Source organism: Triticum aestivum, chromosome 7B, assembly GCF_018294505.1.
Source record: "Triticum aestivum cultivar Chinese Spring chromosome 7B, IWGSC CS RefSeq v2.1, whole genome shotgun sequence".
Classification (NCBI taxonomy): Eukaryota; Viridiplantae; Streptophyta; class Magnoliopsida; order Poales; family Poaceae; genus Triticum; species Triticum aestivum.
In genome coordinates this window covers 666,543,369-666,564,463 of record NC_057813.1, presented here as the reverse complement: position 1 = coordinate 666,564,463, position 21,095 = coordinate 666,543,369, and the positions used below count along the sequence as shown (strand labels likewise).

The following is a 21,095-nucleotide window of genomic DNA, read 5'->3' as shown; positions in this document are numbered from 1 at the left end:
TAGAGTGCCGACAAAGGTTCCAAGATGGGATCCCACGGATACAGAAGGTTACAGCGGTGGAAATTGTGTTTCGTGGTGCTCCTGGATGTTTACGGGGTCCGTGGACATATATAGGAGGAAGAAGTACGTCGGTGGACGCCCTGGGGGCCCACGAGACAGGGGGCGCGCCCCTAGGGGGGCGCCCTCCTATCTCGTGGGGCCCTCGGAGCTTTCTTGACTTGCACTCCATGCTCTCTGGATCAGATTTGTTCCAAAAATAACGCTCCTGAAGGTTTCATTCCGTTTGGACTCCGTTTGATATTCCTTTTCTTCAAAATACTGAAATAGGCAAAAAAACAGCAATATGGGCTGGGCCTCCGGTTAGTAGGTTAGTCCCAAAAATGATATAAATGTGTAGAATAAAGCCCATAAACATCCAAAAGGGATAATATAATAGCATGGAACAATCAAAAATTATAGATACGTTGGAGACATATCATTCACCCTCGGGGCTGAGGGTATGTACCAGTAGCTATGTGTTTGATCTCTCTCTCTCTCTCTCTCTCTCTCTCTCGTGTTCTTGATTTGGCACGATCTTGATGTACCGTTAGCTTTGCTATTATAGTTGGATCTTATGATGTTTCTCCCCCTCTACTCTCCTGTAATGGATTGAGTTTTCCCTTTGAAGTTATCTTATCAGATTGAGTCTTTAAGGATTTGAGAACACTTGATGTATGTGTTGCGTGTGCTTATCTGTGGTGACAATGGGATATTCACATGATCTACTTGATGTATGTTTTGGTGATCAACTTGTGGGATCAGTGACCTTGTGAACTTATGCATAGGGGTTGGCACACGTTTTTGTCTTGACTCTCCGGTAGAAACTTTGGGGCACTCTTTGAAGTACTTTGTGTTGGTTGAATAGATGAATCTAAGATTGTGTGATGCATATCATATAATCATGCCCACGGATACTTGAGGTGACATTGGAATATCTATGTGACATTAGGGTTTTGGTTGATTTGTGTCTTAAGGTGTTATTCTTGTACGAACTCAATGATAGATCAAACAGAAAGAATAGCTTCGTGTTATTTTACTACGAACTCTTGAATAGATCGATCAGAAAGGATAACTTTGAGGTGGTTTCGTACCCTACAATAATCTCTTCATTTGTTCTCCGCTATTAGTGACTTTGGAGTGCTTTGTTGCATGTTGAGGGATAGTTATATGATCCAATTATGTTATTATTGCTGAGAGAACTTTCACTAGTGAAAGTATGAACCTTGGGCCTTGTTCCCTAGCATTGCAATACCGTTTACGCTCACTTTTACCACTTGTTACCTTGCTGTTTTTATATTTTTAGATTGCAAATACTCATGTCTATCATTCATATTGCACTTGTATCACCATCTCCTCGCCGAACTAGTCACCTATACAATTCACTATTGTATTGGGTGTGTTGGGGACACAAGAGACTCTTTGTTATTTGGGTGCAGGGTTGTTTGAGGGAGACCATCTTCATCCTATGCCTCCCATGGATTGATAAACCTTAGGTCATCCACTTGAGGGAAATTTGCTACTGTCCTACAAACCTATGCACTTGGAGGCCCAACAATGTCTACAAGAAGAAGGTTGTGTAGTAGACATCAAGCTCGTTTTTGGCACCGTTGCCGGGGAGGTGAGTGCTTGAAGGTATATCTTTAGATCTTGCAATCGAATCTTTTAGTGATTTCTATGGTGAACTACTTTCCAATTTCGGAGAAGGTACAATTACCTCATCAAGTTCTACTTTCCTCCCACTCACTTCTTTCGAGAGAAACTCCTTCTCTAGAAAGGATCCATTCTTAGCAACGAATATCTTGCCTTCGGATCTGTGATAGAAGGTGTACCCAACAGTTTCCTTTGGGTATCCTATGAAGACGCACTTCTCCGATTTGGGTTTGAGCTAATTAGGTTGAAGCTTTTTCACATAAGCCTCGCAGCCCCAAACTTTAAGAAACGACAACTTTGGTTTCTTGCCAAACCACAGTTCATAAGGCGTCATCTCAACGGATTTTGATGGTGCCCTATTTAGAGTGAATGCAGTTGTCTCTAATGCATAACCCCAAAATGATAGTGGTAAATGAGTAAGAGACATCATAGATTGCACCATATCAAATAAAGTGTGGTTACGACATTTCGGACACACCATTATGCTGTGGTGTTCTAGGTGGCGTGAGTTGTGAAACTATTCCACATTGTTTTAAATGAAAGCCAAACTCGTAAATCAAATATTCTCCTCCACGATCAGATTGTAGAAACTATATTTTCTTGTTACGATGATTCTCCACTTTACTCTGAAATTCTTTGAACTTTTCAAATGTTTCAGAGTTTTGTTTCATTTAGTAGATATACCCATATCTGCTCAAATCATCTGTGAAGGTCAGAAAATAACGATACCCTCCACGAGCCTCAACTTTCATCGGATTACATACTTTGGTATGTATGTTTTCCAATAAGTAGTCATTAGCTCGTTCCATTGTTCCAGAGAATGGAGTTTTAGTCATCTTGACCATAAGGCATGATTCGCAAGTATCAAATGATTCATAATCAAGTGATTCCAAAAGTCCATCTTTATGGAGTTTCTTCATGCACTTTACACCGATATGACCCAAACGACAGTGCCACAAATAAGTTGCACTATCATTATCAACTTTGCATCGTTTGGCATCAATATTATGAATATGTGTATTATTGCCACGATCGAGATTCAATAAACCATCAACATTGGGTGTATGACCATAGAAGGTTTTATTCATGTAAATAGAATAACAATTATTCTCTCTCTTAAATGAACAATTGTATTGCAATAAACATGATCTAATCATATTCATGCTTTAATGCAAACACCAAATAACATTTATTTAGGTTCAACTATCCTGAAAGTATAGGGGGTGTGTGATGATGATCACATCAATCTTGGAACCAGTTCCAACATACATCGTCACTTCACCCTCAACTAGTCTCTATTTATTCTGCAACTCCTGTTTCAAGTTACTAATGTTAGCAACTGAACAAGTATCAAATACCCAGGGGTTACTACGAGCACTAGTAAGGTAAACTTCAATAACATGTATATCAAATATACCTTTGTTCACTTTTCCATCCTTCTTATTCACCAAATATTTGGGGTAACTCCGCTTCCAGTGACCATTTCCTTTGCAGTAGAAGCACTCAGTTTCAGGCTTAGGTCTAGCTTTGGGCTTCTTTCCGGGAGCAGCAACTTAATTGCTATTCTTCTTGAAGATCCCCTTCTTCCCTTTGCCTTTTAATTGAAAATAGTGGTCTTGTCAATCATCAACACTTGATGCTCTTTCTTGATTTCTACCTTCGTCGATTTCAGCATCAGGAAGAGCACGGGAATTGTTTTCGTCATCCCTTGCATACTATAGTTCATCACGAAGTTCTAGTAACTTGGTAATGGTGACTAGAGAACTCTGTCAATCACTATCTTATCTGGAAGATTAACTCCCACTTGATTCAAGCGATTGTAGTACCCAGACATTCTGAGCACCTGCTCACTAGCTGAGCAATTCTCCTCCATCTTTTAGGCAAAGTATTTGTCAGAGGTCTCATACCTCTCGACATGGGCATGAGTCTGAAATACCAATTTCAGCTCTTGGAACATCTCATATGCTCCGTGGCTTTCAAAATGTTTTTGAAGTCCCGGTTCTAAGCCGTAAAGCATGGTGCACTAAACTATCAAGTAGTCATCATATTGAGCTAGCTAGCCAAATGTTCATAACGTCTGCATCTGTTCCTGCAATAGGTCTGTCACCTAGCGGTGCATCAAGGACATAATTCTTCTGTGCAGCAATGAGGATAAAACTCAGATCACAACCCAGTCTGCATCATTGCTACTATCATCTTTCGACTTAGTTTTCTCTAGGAACATATAAAAACATAGGAAGCTATAACACGAGCTATTGATCTACAACATAATTTGCAAAATACTATCAGGAATAAGTTCATGATAAATTAAAGTTCAATTAATCATATTACTTAAGAACTCCCACTTAGATAGACATCCCTCTATTCATCTAAATGATCACGTGATCCATATCAACTAAACCATGTCCGATCATCACGTGAGATGGAGTAGTTTTCAATGGTGAACATCTCTTTGTTGATCATATCTACTATATGATTCATGCTCGACCTTTCGGTCTCCAGTGTTCCGAATCCATATATGCATATGCTAGGCTCGTCAAGTTTAACCTGAGTATTCTGCATGTGCAAGACTGGCTTTCACCCGCTGCATGTGAACATAGAGCCTATCACACCCGATCATCACGTGGTGTCTCAGCATGAAGAACTATGGCAACAGTGCATACTTAGGGAGAACACTTATACCTTGAAATTTTAGTAAGGGATCATCTTATAATGCTACCGTCGAACTAAGCAAAATAAGAAGCATAAAAGATAAACATCACATGCAATCAAAATATGTGACATGATATGGCCATCATCATCTTGTGCCTCTGATCTCCATCTCCAAAGTATCATCATGATCTCCATCGTCACCAGCATGACACCATGATCTCCATCATCTTGATCTCTATCAATGTGTTGTCACATGGTCGTCTCGCCAACTATTGCTTTTGCAACTATTGCTATCGTATAGAGATAAAATAAAGCAATTATATGGCACTTGCATCTTATGCAATAAAGAGACAGCCATAAGGCTCCTGCCAGTTGCCGATAATTTTAACAAAACATGATCATCTCATACAACAAATTATATCACATCATGTCTTGACCATATCACATCACAACATGCCCTGCAAAAACAAGTTAGACGTCCTCTACTTTGTTGTTACAAGTTTTACGTGGGTGCTACATGCTTATAGCAAGAACCGTCTTACCTATGCATCAAAACCACAACGATTTTTCGTTAAGTGTGTTGTTTCAACCTTCAACAAGGACCGGCCGTAGTCAAACTCGATTCAACTAAAGTTGAAGAAACAGACACCCGCCAGCCACCTATGTGCAAAAGCACGTTGGTAGAACTAGTCTCATGAACGCGTTCATGTAATGTCAGTCCGAGCCGCTTCATCCAACAATACCGCCGAATCAAAGTAAGACGTTGGTGTAAGCAGTATGACTATTATAGCCCACAACTCTTTGTGTTCTACTCATGCATAAAACATCTATGCATAGACCTGGCTCGGATGCCACTGTTGGGGAACGCAGTAATTTCAAAAAAAATCCTACGATCATGCAAGATCTATCTAGTGATGCATAGCAACGAGAGGGGACAGTGTGTCCATGTACCCTAGTAGACCGAAAGCGGAAGCGTTAGTTAACACGTTTGATGTGGTCGAACGTCTTCGTGATCCAACCGATCCAAGTACCAAACGTACGACACCTCCACGTTCAGCACACGTTCAGCTCGATGGCGTCCCTTGTACTTTTGATCTAGTTGAGGCCGAGGGAGAGTTTTGTCAGCACGATGGCGTGGCGACGATGTTGATGAAGTTACCGGCGCAGGGCTTCACCTAAGAACTACGACGATATGACCGAGGTGTGTAACTGTGGAGGGGGGCACCGCACACGGATAAAAAATCAACTTGTTGATTTTTAGGGTGCCCCCTGCCCCATATATAAAGGAGCAAGGGGAGGCCAGCCGGCCCTCCTAGGGCGCGCCCCACAAGGGGAGTCCTACTAGGACTACTAGTCCTAGTAGGATTCCACCAACAGGGAGAGAGGGGGAAGGAAGGAGAGGGAGAGGGAGAAGGAAAGTGGGGTGCCGCCCCCCTTCCCTAGTCCAATTCGGACCCAAGGGGGAGGGGGCACACGACCTGCCCTGGCCGCCCCTCTCTCTCTCCACCAAGGCCCATGTGGCCCATTAGTTCCCCCGGGGGGTTCCGGTAACCCTCCAGCACTACGGTTTATTCTGGAACACTTTTGGTGTCCGAATATAGCCATCCAATATATCAGTCCTTATGTCTCGACCATTTCGAGACTCCTCGTCATGTCCGTGATCTCTTCCGGGACTCCAAAAAAACTTCGGTCATCAAAACACATAACTCGTAATACAAATTGCCATCGAACGTTAAGTGTGTGGACCCTACGGGTTCGAGAACTATGTAGACTTGACCGAGACACATCTCCGGTCAATAACTAATAGTGGAACCTGGATGCTCATATTGTCTCCTACATATTCTACGAAGATTTTTACCAGTCAAACTGCATAACAACATACATAGTTCCCTTTGTCGTCGGTATGTTACTTGCCCGAGATTCGATCGTTGGTATCATCATACCTAGTTCAATCTCGTTACCGGCAAGTCTCTTTACTCGTTCCGTAATACTTCATCCAGCAACTAACTCATTAGTCACAATGCTTGCAAGGCTTATAGTGATGAGTATTACCGAGAGCGCCCAGAGATACCTCTCCGAAACACGGAGTGACAAATCCTAATCTCGATCTATGCCAACTCAACAAATACCTTCAGAGACACCTATAGACAACCTTTATAATCACCCATTTATGGTGTGACATTTGGTAGCACACAAAGTGTTCCTTCGGTATTCGGGAGTTTCATAATCTCATAGTCTGTGGAACATGTATAAGTCATGAACAAAGCAGTAGCAATGAAACTGTAACGATCATAATGCTAAGCTAACGGATGGGTCATGTCCATCACATCATTCTCCTAATGATGTGATCCCATTCATCAAATGACAACACATGTCTATGGTTAGGAAACATAACCATCTTTGATTAACGAGCTAGTCAAGTAGAGGCATACTAGGGACACTATGTTTTGTCTATGTATTCACATATGTACTAAGTTTCCGGTTAATACAATTCTAGCATGAATAAGGAAATAAATAATAACTTTATTATCGCCTCTAGGGCATATATCCTTCAGAAGGAGAAGACCGCGGCTCTTGAGCGCGAAGAAGGCGTCGGCGACGGTGAAGGGGAAGAAGACGGCGCGGGGCTCGTTGTCGCGGTATGCTCTGCCGCCCGGATGGATCCAAGGGGATTGGACCCGCTCTACGATCTAGCAAGAGGACTTGGAGAAAGTTGCTCACGACGGCCTGATTACTCCTGGATCTTGGAGACTGCGTGAAGAGGAATTTGAGCCTCAGCCGCGCGATGGTGAGTGTGTTCTCCTCACCACCCATGTCGAGCGTGGTTTTTCTTTTACTCTGCACCCGTTCTTTCGAGGGTTATTGAACTTCTTCGGAGCTTAGATTCACCATTTCCCTTTAAACACTATCTTGTATCTTGCCGTGTTCATTTCCATGTGCAAAAACTTTCTGGGGTGCTACCCGCACTGGGGCATCTTCAAGCATATCTTCACTTGTGGATATCAGACGGTGAAGAAAGCTAACCCAGTCGACCAGAAAACAGACGTGATCCAGATGTGTGGGGGGTTAGGGATCCAAATGAGGGGTAGGAGTTGCTTCCCCCTATGACTTTTCCTGACTCGGTTAGAGGACGACAGTCGACCTGGTTTTACTGCAAAGATGTTCCGACTCCCGGTCAGTCGACTGACCTCTGACCTTTCACTTAGGAGAGACTCCGCACCCCTTTCTTACTAGTGGTATCTCTGAAGGAGAAGGAGGAAGTGCAGATGCTGGTTGCGGCCGTTGTTGAATTGGTAAAAGGAGGAGTGACCTCTCAGAGTATGTATGCTTTAAGCATGAGTATGTTGCCTACTTCAGAAGGCACGCATGGGATGCAAGTTGCCGAGTTTATAAACTTTGCCGAGTTCATTCTATCGGGAACTCGGCAAACTTTATGTTTGCCGTGTTTGATTCAAAATTGGACTCGGCAGACTTCACATTTAGCCTAGTCCCAGCGAAAAACGACTCCACGAACAAAATAAAGTCAACATAATCTCAAGTTCGTCGAGTTTCTGACCAAAAAAACTCGCCAAAGTTTGTCAAGTGGACCCGGCTGTCGACCAGACGATGGAACTGTGAAACTCAGCAAACTTTTTCCTTTTTTTTCTTTTTTTTATCAGGGGTCAATACTTTGCCGAGTCGCGTAACAAAAGACATGACAAATGCTTGACGCTTCGTCCACCCGAGGACATATAGTGGTTAGATTAGTTGTTTTTATTGTTCTATTTTCTAGTTACACGTACTTATCCAGGGCATATAAATTAATATGGAATGATATGAATATAAGAATTTGTGAAAACAAATGATAATTTTGAGTGTGAGAGAAAAATCGCTGAGACAATATAGAAGATAAGAAAATGGTTTTGTATAGATATATTATGTGTGTATAGTTTATAAAAAAATAAAGATAAGGATGAAGTAAATATGTCCTAGAGGCAATAATAAAGTTGTTAATTATATTTCCTTATATCATGATAACTGTTTATTACTCATGCTAGAATTGTATTAACCGGAAACTAAGTACATGTGTGAATACATAGACAAACATAATTCACTAGCATGCCTCTACTTGACTAGCTCATTGAATCAAAGATTATTAAGTTTCCTAGCCATAGACATGAGTTGTCATTTGATTAACGGGATCTCATCATTAGAGAATGATGTGATTGACTTGACCCATTCTGTTAGCTTAGCACTTGATCGTTTAGTTTGTTGCTATTGCTTTCTTCATGACTTATACATGTTCCTATGACTATGAGATTATGCAACTCCCGAATACCGGAGGAACACTTTATGTGCTACCAAACATCACAACATAACTGGGTGATTATAAAGGTGCTCTACAGGTATCTCCGATGGTACTTGTTGAGTTGACATAGATCGAGATTAGGATTTGTCACTCCGATTGTCGGAGAGGTATCTCTGGGCCCTCTCGGTAATGCACATCACTATAAGCCTTGCAAGCAATGTGACTAATGAGTTAGTTGCAGGATGATGCATTACGAAATGAGTAAAGAGACTTGCCGGTAACGAGATTGAACTAGGTATGGTGATACCGACGATCGAATCTCAGGCAAGTAACATACCGATGACAAAGGGAACAACGTATGTTGTTATGCGGTTTGACCAATAAAGATCTTCATAGAATATGTAGGAGCCAATTTGAGCATCCAGGTTCCGCTATTGGTTATTGACCGGAGACGTGTCTCAGTCATGTCTACATAGTTCTCGAACCCGTAGGGTCCGCACGCTTAACGTTCGGTGACGATTTATATTATGAGTTATGTGATTTGATGACCGAAGTTTGTTCGGAGTCCCGGATGAGATCGGGGACATGACAAGGAGTCTCAAAATGATCGAGTTGTAAAGATCGATATATTGGAAGGATATATTCGGACATCGAAAAGGTTCTGAGTGATTCAGGTATTTTTCAGAGTACCGGAGAGTTATGGGAATTCGTATTGGGCCTTAATGGGCCATACGGGAAAGGAGAGAAAAGGCCTCAAGGGTGGCCGCACCCCTCCCCATGGACTGGTCCGAATTGGACTAGGGAGGGGGTGCCCCCTTCCTTCCTTCTCCTTCTCCCTTCCCCTTTTCCTACTCCATGTGGGAGGTGAAATCCTACTTGGACTAGGGAGTCCTAGTAGGACTCCACACTTTGGGCGCACCTATGAGGGCCGGCCTCCTCCTCCCTCTCTCCTTTATATACAGGGGCAAGGGGCACCCTACAACAGATGCACAAGTTGATCATTGATCTTTTAGCCGTGTGTGGTGCCCCCCACCCACCATAATCCACCTCGGTCATATTGTAGCGGTGCTTAGGCGAAGCCCTGCGCTGGTAGCGTCATCAACACCGTCATCACGCCGTTGTGCTGACGGAACTCTCCCTCGAAGCTCTACTGGATCGTGAGTTCATGGGATGTCACCGAGTTAAACGTGTGTAGATCGCGGAGGTGTCGTACGTTCGGTACTAGTATCGGTCGGTCATGAATATGTATGACTACATCAACCGTGTTGTCATAATGCTTCCGCTTACGATATATGAGGGTACGTGGACGACACTCTCCCCTCTCGTTGCTATGCATCACCATGATCTTGCGTGTGCGTAGATTTTTTTTTTGAAATTACTATGTTCCCCAACAGTGGCATCCGAGCCAGGTTTATGCGTAGATGTTATATGCACGAGTAGAACACAAGTGAGTTGTGGGCGATACTAGTCATACTGCTTACCTGTATGTCATACTTTGATTCGGCGGTATTGTTGGATAAAGCGGCCCGGACCGACATTACGCGTACGCTTATGCGAGACTGGTTCTACCGACGTGCTTCGCACACAGGTGGCTACCGGGTGTCAGTTTCTCCAGCTTTAGTTCAATCGAGTGTGGCTACGCCCGGTCCTTGTTGAAGGTTAAAACAACACTAACTTGACAAAATATCGTTGTGGTTTTTGATGCGTAGGTAAGAATGGTTCTTGCTCAGCCCGTAGTATCCACGTAAAACTTGCAACAACAAAGTAGTGGACGTCTAACTTATTTTTGCAGGGCATGTTGTGATGTGATATGGTCAAGACGTGATGAGATATAAGTTGTTGTATGAGATGATCATGTTTTGCTGAAGTTATCGGCAACTGGCAGTTGTCTCTTTATTGCATAAGATGCAAGCGCCAAATAATTGCTTTACTTTATCGCTATGCGATAACAATAGTTGCAAGAGCAATAGTTGACGAGACGACCATGTGATGACACATTGATATAGATCAAGATGATGGAGATCGTGGTGTCATGCCGGTGACGATGGAGATCATGACGGTGCTTTGGAGATGGAGATCAAAGGCACATGATGATGATGGCCTTATCATATCACTTATATTGATTGCATGTGATGTTTATCCTTTATGCATCTTATTTTGCTTTGATTGACGGTAGCATTATAAGATGATCTCTCGCTAAATTTCAAGGTACAAGTGTTCTCCCTAAGTATGCACCATTGCCAAAGTTCGTCGTGCCGAGACACCACGTGATGATCGGGTGTGATAAGCTCTACGTTCACATACAACGGGTGCAAGCCAGTTTTTGCACACGCAAAAATACTCGGGTTAAACTTGACGAGCCTAGCACATGCAGATATGGCCTCGGAACACTGAGACCGAAACGTCGAGCGTGAATCATATAGTAGATATGGTCAACATAGTGATGTTCACCATTGAAAACTACTCCATTTCAAGTGATCATCGGACATGGTATAGTTGATTTGGATCACGTGATCACTTATATGATTAGAGGGATGTCTATCTAAGTGGGAGTTCTTAACTAATATAATTAATTGAACTTTAATTTATCATGAACTTAGTCCTGATAGTTTTTTTGAAATAATGTTGTAGATCAATAGCTCGCGTTGTTGCTTCCCTATGTTTTATATGTGTTCCTAGAGAAAACTAAGTTGAAAGATGATAGTAGCAATGATGCGGACTGGGTCCATGATCTGAGGTTTATCCTCATTGCTGCACAGAAGAATTATGTGCTTGATGCATCGCTAGGTGACAGACCTATTGCAGGAGCAGATGCAGATGTTATGAATGTTTGGCTAGCTCAATATGATGACTACTTGATAGTTTAGTGCACCATGCTTAATGGCTTAGAATCGGGACTTCAAAGACATTTTGAACGTCATGGACCATATGATATGTTCCAGGAGTTGAAGTTAATATTTCAAGCAAATACCCGAGTTGATAGATATGAAGTCTCCAACAAGTTCTATAGCTAAAAGATGGAGGAGAATAGCTCAAGCAGTGAGCCTGTGCTCAGATTGTTCGGGTACTACAATCGCTTGAATCAAGTGGGAGTTAATCTTCCAGATAAGATAGTGATTGACAGAGTTCTCTACTCACCATCACCAAGTTAGTAGAACTTCGTGATGAACTATTGTATGCAAGGGATGACAAAAACGATTCCCGAGCTTTTCATGATGATGAAATCGATGAAGGTAGAAATCAAGAAAGAGAATCAAGTGTTGATGATTAAGAAGACCACTAGTTTCAAGAAAAGGGCAAAGGGAAAGAAAGGGAACTTCATATAGAATGGCAAGCAAGTTGTCACTTCTGTGAAGAAGCCCAAAGATAGACTAAAGCCTAAAACTGAGTGCTTCTACTGCAAAAGAAATGGTCACTGGAAGCGGAAATGCCCTGAATATTTGGTGGATAAGAAGGATGGCAAAGTGAACAAGGGTATATTTGATATACAGGTTATTGATGTGTACCTTTCTAGTGTTTATAGTATCCCCTAGGTATTTGATACTTGTTCGGTTGCTAAAAAATTAGTAACTCGAAACAGGAGTTACAGAATAAACAGAGACTAGTTGAGGGTGAAGTGACGATGTGTGTTGGAAGTGGTTCCAAGATTGATATGATCATGATCGCACACTCCCTATACTTTCGGGATTAGTGTTAAACCTAAATAAATGTTATTTGGCATTTGCGTTGAGCATGAATATGATTTGATCATGTTTATTGCAATACAGTTATTCATTTAAAGTCAGAGAATAATTGTTGTTCTGTTTACATGAATAAAACCTTCGATGGTCATACACCCAATGAAAATAGTTTGTTGGATCTCGATCGAAGTGATACACATATTCATAATATTGATGCCAAAAGATGCAAAGTTGATAATGATAGTGCAACTTATTTGTGGCACTACCGTTTGGGTCATATCGGTGTAAAGCGCATGAAGAAACTCCATAAAGATGGATTTTTGGAATCACTTGGTTGTGAATCATTTGATGCTTGCGAACCGTGCCTTTTGGGCAAGATTACTAAAACCCCGCTCTCCGAAACAATGGAACGAGCTACTGACTTGATGGAAATAATACATACCGATGTATGCGGTCTAATGAGTGTTGATGCTCGTGGCGAGTATCGTTATTTTCTGACCATCACAGATGATTTGAGCAGATATGAGTATATCTACTTAATGAAGCACAAGTCTGAAACGTTTGAAAAGTTCAAAGAATTTTAGAGTGAAGTGGAGAATCATCGTAACAAGAAATTAAAGTTTCTACAATCTGATCATAGAGGAGAATATTTGAGTTACGAGTTTGGCCTTCATTTAAAAAACAATGTGGAATAGTTTCACAGCTCATGCCACATGGAACACCATAGTGTAATGGTGTGTCCGAACGTCGTAACCGCACTTTATTGGATATGGTGCGATCTATGATGTATCTTACCGATTTACCACTATCGTTTTGGGGTTATGCATTAGAGACAGCTGCATTCACTTTAAATAGGCACCATAATCCGTTGAGACGACGCCTTATGAATTGTGGTTTGCCAAGAAACCAAAGTTGTCGTTTCTTAAAGTTTGGGGCTGCGATGCTTATGTGAAAAAATTTCAACCTGATAAGATCGAACCTAAATCAGAGAAGTGTGTCTTCATAGAATACCCAAAGGAAACTGTTGGGTACACCTTCTATCATAGATCCGAAGGCAAGATATTCGTTGCTAAGATGGATCCTTTCTAGAGAAGGAGTTTCTCTCAAAAAAAGTGAGTGGGAGGAAAGTAGAGCTTGATAAGGAAATTGTACCTTCTCCCAAATTGGAAAGTAGTTCATCACAGAAATCAGTTCCAGTGATTCCTACACCAATTAGTGAGGGAACTAATGATCATGATCATGAAACTTCAGATTAACTTACTACAGAAGCTCGTAGATCTTCGAAAGTACAGTCCGCACCAGAGTGGTATGGTAATACTGTTCTAGAAGTCATGTTACTAGACCATGATGAACTACGAACTATGACGAAGCGATGATGAGCTCAGATTCCAAGAAATGGATTGAAGGCCATGAAATCTGAGATGGGATCCATGTATGAGAACAAAGTGTGGACTTTGGTGGACTTGGCCGATGATCGTCAAGCCATAGAAAATAAATGGATCTTCAAGAGGAAGACAGACGCTGATAGTAGTGTTACTATCTACAAAGCTTGACTTGTCGCAAAAAATTTTTTGACAAGTTCAAGGTGTTGAATACGATGAGATTTTCTCACTCATATCGATGCTTAAGTCTGTCCGAATCATGTTAGCAATTTCCACATTTTATGAAATCTGGCAAATGGATGTCAAAACTGCATTCCTTAATGGATTTATTAAAGAAGAGCTGTATATGATGCAACCAGAAGGTTTTGTCAATCCTAAAGGTGCTAACAAAGTGTGCAAGCTCCAGTGATCCATCTATGGACTGGTGCAAGCATCTCGGAGTTGGAACATACGCTTTGATGAGTTGATCAAAGCATATAGTTTTATACAGACTTGCGGTGAAGCTTGTATTTACAGGAAAGTGAGTGGGAGCACTACAACCTTTCTGATAAGTATATGTGAATGACATATTGTTGATCAGAAATAATGTAGAATTTTCTGGAAAGCATAAAGGAGTGTCTGAAAGGAGTTTTTCAAAGAAAGACCTTGGTGAAGTTGCTTACACATTGAGCATCAAGATCTGTAGAGATAGATCAAGACGCTTGATAAGATTTTTCAATGAGTACATACCTTGATAAGATTTTGAAGTAGTTCAAAATGGAACAATCAAAGAAGGAGTTCTTGCCTGTTTTGCAAGGTGTGAATTTGAGTAAGACTCAAAACCTGACCATGGCAGAAAATAGAAAGAGAATGAAAAGTCATTCCCTGTGCATCAGTCATAGGTTCTATAAAGTATGCTATGTTGTGTACCAGACCTATTGTATACCTTGCTCTGAGTTTGGCAAGGGAGTGCAATTTTGATCTAGGAGTAGATCACTGGACAGCGGTCAAGAATATCCTTAGTAAGGACTAAGGAAATGTTTCTCGATTATGGAGGTGATAAAAGAGTTCGTCGTAAAGACTTACATCGGTGCAAGCTTTTATACCGATCCAGATGACTCTAAGTCTCAATCTGGATACATATTGAAAGTTGGAGCGATTAGCTAGAGTAGCTCCGTGCAGAGCATTGTAGACATAGAATATTTGCAAAAGACATGCGGCTCTGAATGTGACAGACCCGTTGACTAAACTTCTCTCACGAGCAAAACATGATCATACCTTAGTACTCTTTGGGTGTTAATCACATAGCGATGTGAACTAGATTATTGACTCTAGTAAACCCTTCGGGTGTTGGTCACATGACAATGTGAACTATGGGTGTTAATCACATACAGATGTGAATATTGGTGTTAGATCACATGGTGATGTGAACTAGATTATTGACTCTAGTGCAAGTGGGAGACTGAAGGAAATATGCCCTAGATGCAATAATAAAGTTGTTATTTATATTTCCTTATATCATGATAAATGTTTATTATTCATGCCAGAATTGTATTAACCGGAAACTAAGTACATGTGTGAATACATAGACAAACATAATGTCACTATTATGCCTCTACTTGACTAGCTCGTTGAATCAAAGATGGTTAAGTTTCCTAGCCATATACATGAGTTGTCATTTGATTAACGGGATCACATCATTAGAGAATGATGTGATTGACTTGGCCCATTCCGTTAGCTTAGCACTTGATCATTTAGTTTGTTGTTATTGCTTTCTTCATGACTTATACATATTCCTATGACTATGAGATTATGCAACTCCCGAATATCGGAGGAACACTTTGTGTGCTACCAAACGTCACAACGTAACTAGGTGATTATAAAGGTGCTCTACAGGTGTCTCTGATGGTACTTGTTGAGTTGGCATAGATCGAGATTAGGATTTTTCACTCCGATTGTCGAAGAGGTATCTCTAGGCCCTCTCGGTAATGCACATCACTATAAGCCTTGCAAGCAATGTGACTAATGAGTTAGTTGCGGGATGATGCATTACGGAACGAGTAAAGAGACTTGCCGGTAACGAGATTGAACTAGGTATGGTGATACCGACGATCGAATCTCGGGCAAGTAACATACCGATGACAAAGAGAACAACGTATGTTGTTATGCGGTTTGACCGATAAAGATCTTCATAGAATATGTAGGAGCCAGTATGAGCATCCAGGTTCCGCTATTGGTTATTGACCGGAGACGTGCCTCGGTCATGTCTACATAGTTCTCGAACCCGTAGGGTCCGCACGCTTAACGTTCGGTGATGATTTATATTATGAGTTATGTGATTTGATGACTGAAGTTTGTTCGGAGTCCCGGATGAGATCTGGGACATGACGAGGAGTCTCGAAATGATCGAGCCATAAAGATCGATATATTGAAAGGCTATATTTGGACATCGAAAAGGTTCCGAGTGATTCGGGTATTTTTCAGAGTACCGAAGAGTTACAGGAATTCGTATTGGGCCTTAATGGGCCATACGGGAAAGAAGAGAAAAGGCCTCAAGGGTGGCCGCACCCCTCCCCATGGACTGGTCTGAATTGGACTAGGGAGGGGGGCGCCCCCTTCCTTCCTTCTCCTTCTCCCTTCCCCTTTTCCTACTCCATGTGAAAGGTGGAATCCTACTAGGACTAGGGAGTCCTAGTAGGACTCCACACTTTGGGCGCACCCTATGAGGGCCAGCCTCCTCCTCGCTCCCTCCTTTGTATACACGGGCAAGGGGGCACCCTACAACAGATACACAAGTTGATCATTGATCTTTTAGCCGTGTACGGTGCCCCCCCCCCCGCCCCTCCACCATAATCCACCTCAGTCATATTGTAGCGGTGCTTAGGCGAAGCCCTGCGTCGGTAGCTTCATCAACACCGTCATCACGCCATCATGCTGACGGAACTCTCCCTCGAAGCTCTACTGGATCGTGAGTTCGTGGGACGTCACCAAGCTGAACGTGTGCAGATTGCGGAGGTGCCGTGCGTTCGGTACTAGGATCGGTCGATCGTGAAGACGTACGACTACATCAACCGCGTTGCCATAACGCTTCCGCTTACGGTCTACGAGGGTACGTGGACGACACTCTCCCCTCTCGTTGCTATGCATCACCATGATCTTGCGTGTGCGTAGCAATTTTTTTAAAATTACTACGTTCCCCAACAAAGAAACATGAAATAAATTTGAAAATAAAACTAAATTATTAGTTGAAAATTGATATCTTTTGTTATGCATTGGTGTGTTTTTTCTCATTCCTTCGCACACAATGAAGAAATTTTTTCTATCCCACAAACCTTGTTCCCATGCAGCATGAAAAGTTTGCATTGTGCCTTTCCTCCTAATTTATAGGAAGTTCCTGGTATTGTTTCTTCTGCCCAAGTGTTTTGTATATTACCGGTTTTAAATCAGTGATCCCTCTGTTCTACAATGTAGTGCATATAGATTTCTTAGAAAGTCAAACTTTACAAACTTTGACAAGGTTTGTAGAAAAAAGCATATACATCTGGAATACCAAATACATGTTCTTAGATACATCACAACACGTACTTTCATGTTGTATATATTTGGTATTGTATATATAAATAATTTTTTCTATGAACTTGGTCAATGTTTGTTAAATTTGACTTCTTAGAAAATCTATATGCACTATATTATGGAATGCAGGGAGTATATATAAGCGACTTGGGAGTGAGATTAATACAAGCTGCTCCCTAGTCCCTACAAATTAGGGACAAGCCACAGTATAAACTTCTTGTCGCCGCAGGGGAATAATGTTTGGTGGGGGAGAAAAACCTTTGTTTGTTGTTCGCGAAAGACAGAGCTAGTTGTTCCGTCACAAGTAATGAACCAGATGAGCGTTCAATACCACATTTATCCGATTTATATCATGTTAGTTTTTTGAGTCTTTTGGCTCATTTTGTTAAAATGATACACAACCTTCATTTGATTCTATAACATTCACAGACACCTCATAACGAGGCACTCAACAAAACATATGCTTTATTTGACAGTTCCATGAATATGAGAATCTCAGCCTAAATTTACATCTTATAGTACAATAATGAGACAGAAATGTATCTATATCTATATCATGAATATAAAAAGACCCAAAAGGACAGATCCAACAAATTCCAGCCATCAAACCAGATCAATCTAATGACTCAGATTGCTTCAATGGTGAGCGCTCAACACGTTTAGTGTGTAGCTCATATCATACCAAATATTGATGCCATGTTAATCATGTAATTAACACGCAAATAATATCCTACCTAATATCATCATGCCATTAATATACTATCTAATGTCAACGTGCATTGTACGTACGCATTTACTAGTCCAAGGAAACATCTGAAGATCGATGAGCCCAAGTCATCACTTTGTAAGTTGATTTTGCATCGAGCTTTCCTTGCTGCATGCAGCCACGGTGATTGTCAAATGTGATCAAGGTTGCTTGCTTTGGTAATGGTGATGGTAGTAAACGGTAGCTCAAAAGAGTTGTGCTTTTCAAAATTGTCATCGCGCTCAACTTGATTCATATGGTCATTGCTCTTGCCCCAGATGAGAGCATAGAGACCAACAACAATAATCATCGCACCAGTGATCCTACATGGAAACAAATTTGTGAATGGATGAATAACAGCTACTCCCTCCGATCCAAAATAAGTGTCACGGTTTTAGTTCAAAGTTGCGAGTGAAGCAATATATACACATACCTTCCCAATGTAATCACCTCGGAAAGAATGAAGGAGCCTAGCACAGTCACTATGATCATGCAGAGAGGGCAAAAAGCAGTGACAAACACTGGCCCCCGTTCTTGGATAACTATCCCTTGCAAATAATAAGCAACCCCAGAACACATTACACCCTGAAATGGAATTAATTAAGCAGCAAGTTAATCATCGGAACCATCCACGGAAGCAAGTCTTATTTCAAATTGGTCACAATTAATTACGGAGTAGGCGGCCGTCAAGAGCCTCATGTCGAATCCGATTGCCCAAGCCTTGGTGTCACGCTCCATTACCAGCGCAACCACGCCGCTCTGCACGACGCCCATGACGCATATCATCGTGGTCAGGGAGAGCTCTGACGGGTAACTTCTCAACGTGTGTGACTGAAGATCGCAAACAAAATCGATGGTCACCACAAAAACATCGGGACGCAGTTGGAACAGAAACTAATTTAAGAAGAGTGTGAATTCACCTGGAGAATGAAGAAGACGGACCAGCAGAAGGAGCTCAACAGGATCATGAAGATGCCCAGGAGCCAGCAACCGCTGCTGTGGCTGGCCGTGTCGGTGACGGCGTGGCTTCCGGCGTGCTTGGTCCATGGGAAGTTGAGGACAGGGCCGCGGAAAAGTACCATGAGCAGCGCTCCGCCGACTGTGATCACCGTGCCGGCGATCTTCGCCTGGCTCCGCCGCTCCTTGATGTTTATTCTCTCCATCCTACATTGTTGACCAATTTCTTTCAATGCCTACTTAATAAATACAAGCTCTTTAAACACGAAAAAAGTAAAACAGAGAATTGCTTGTTCCTTTCACTGTTAATTTTTTTTTTCGAAAAGGAGGGAAACCCCTGGCCTCCTTTTACTGCTAATAATGTATCGGTTTGGTTCGGAGCTTCACCTGATCAGGATGGCATTTACAAATGTTACGGCCGGCAATACGTTGGTGAGCGCTGAAGAGAAACTCGCCGACGTGTTACGAGCTCCTATGTAGAAGAAGTTCTGGTCAAGGACTGGCCTTGAATAATTTTAACAAGTATAAATGTAAGAATGCATCAAATAATGAAATCACAAAAAATACTACTATTACGCAACAAGTGTGTGTTGGATCCTTACTCGAGTAGTGCCAGAGCGACGATCTTGTAGAACAGGGAGAGGGTCATTTTGCGCCTTGTTTTCCTGTCACATCAAATGAAGAGTAAACATGAAGTCGCTTTTTTACTTGGTTTATCAAGGAAAACTTGACGACGACCAGCAAAGAGAAGTGCTAATGTTATTTCAGCCGTTTCTGAGTGCTCAGCAGCAAGCTGGTACAATGAAAAATTATCCGCTACTGGCCATAAAGTTTTCTCTATTTTACCAAGCTCACTTTTTCGGTCAAGAACCATCTTATCAACTCATAACGTAGCATCAAAAGATTACAAAATATATAGTGCATAAAATGAACATGAACTTTTTCTTTATCTTGTTAAAGATTTCGTTTTTTTCAAGGCCCGGTGTAATAAAAATTGTAAACATGAATTAGGCGATGACGACAAACATATCTATTAAAGGAATATGAGAGGACAACAAAATAATGTAACTATATGAATTACCTTTCAGGAAACTTATTGCTGTTTCCTTGAATTCCATGAACACAAAAAATAAGCTAATCTTAACCCTAGAAATTGCCCCATCTGAGGACATGAGAGCATGAATGTGGCTCAACAAGAAACTGATAAATTGTGCCCCATCTACTCACTAAGTTACTATATATAGACACCAGTCGCAAAAAAAAAGATAGACTTTTCAACTACTTCAAAAACTGAACTCCTGAAGGTACAACGAAACGAGTGACCAATTTGACATGACCACAGCCTTTCTAACGGTGTGCAACGGCGGGCCCAGGCGCCATCCTGACATGAGCACGGTTGACCACCAACAAAATACATTCTACACGAAGCCAGCTAGCTAGTATAAACGTCTAGACATGTTCAACGATTCTAGTAATCAGTAAGAAGCTAGGGATGATTCACGGATCCGTGATATCAACCTCTCAAACCATAGCGCGAACGGAGCCATGGCAGCGGCGGCGATGGCGTTCCGGTAGACGACGAGGACGTAGTGGCTCATGCCCTGACGCAACGACGCGACGGAGAGGAGGAAGAGCCCGGCGTAGCCGAACTGGAGGAAGACCATGGCCATGTAAGGCATCACCTTCCTCCAACTCCCGACGAGCTCCATGATCTGACCCTCTCGAGCTCCTGCTAAACTATACTGCCTCGATTCGACTGACTATATGTGTAGCTGCTGATCAGGCAACGTTAGCCTGGTACGCCTGCCTGCCTGCTTGGTGTGTTGTCATGCAATCTTGGCAGGGGCAACCTTATATATATAGACACTCAACTGTGCAGGCAACCTGCATGACTGGGTTGCCCCGTACGTTACTTTAGGTGTGTGAGTGACCTGCTGTTGAGTGGCCCGTCTGTGTGAGTGGCCTTTTGTGGCCCTTCCGCCCAACGCGTGCTGCCCCGGCCGACCATGGAGGATGGGATGGACGGCGTGGGCGATAAGGAGGCGGGTGGGGGACAAGACAGGGAAAACTTCGAGGGAAAACTAGATATTGTTAGCAAAGATTCCAATCTTCAAAATCCAAGTAAATTAAATATGTTTGAGTAAAATAGG

General features: G+C 42.1%; 1 protein-coding gene across 1 annotated transcript; it reads right to left on the bottom strand.

Annotated features, from left to right (window-relative positions):
• Positions 1-17,691: 17,691 nt before the first annotated feature.
• LOC123159105 (WAT1-related protein At1g44800) lies at positions 17,692-20,765 on the bottom strand. Its single transcript, XM_044576913.1, has 7 exons — positions 20,464-20,765; positions 19,548-19,610; positions 19,333-19,449; positions 18,909-19,152; positions 18,661-18,819; positions 18,422-18,573; positions 17,692-18,311 (listed from the first exon to the last, which is right to left on the bottom strand). The coding sequence occupies exons 1-7, from the start codon at positions 20,652-20,654 to the stop codon at positions 18,140-18,142; spliced, it is 1,098 nt and encodes a 365-aa protein (XP_044432848.1). The 5' UTR covers positions 20,655-20,765; the 3' UTR covers positions 17,692-18,139.
• Positions 20,766-21,095: the final 330 nt, after the last annotated feature.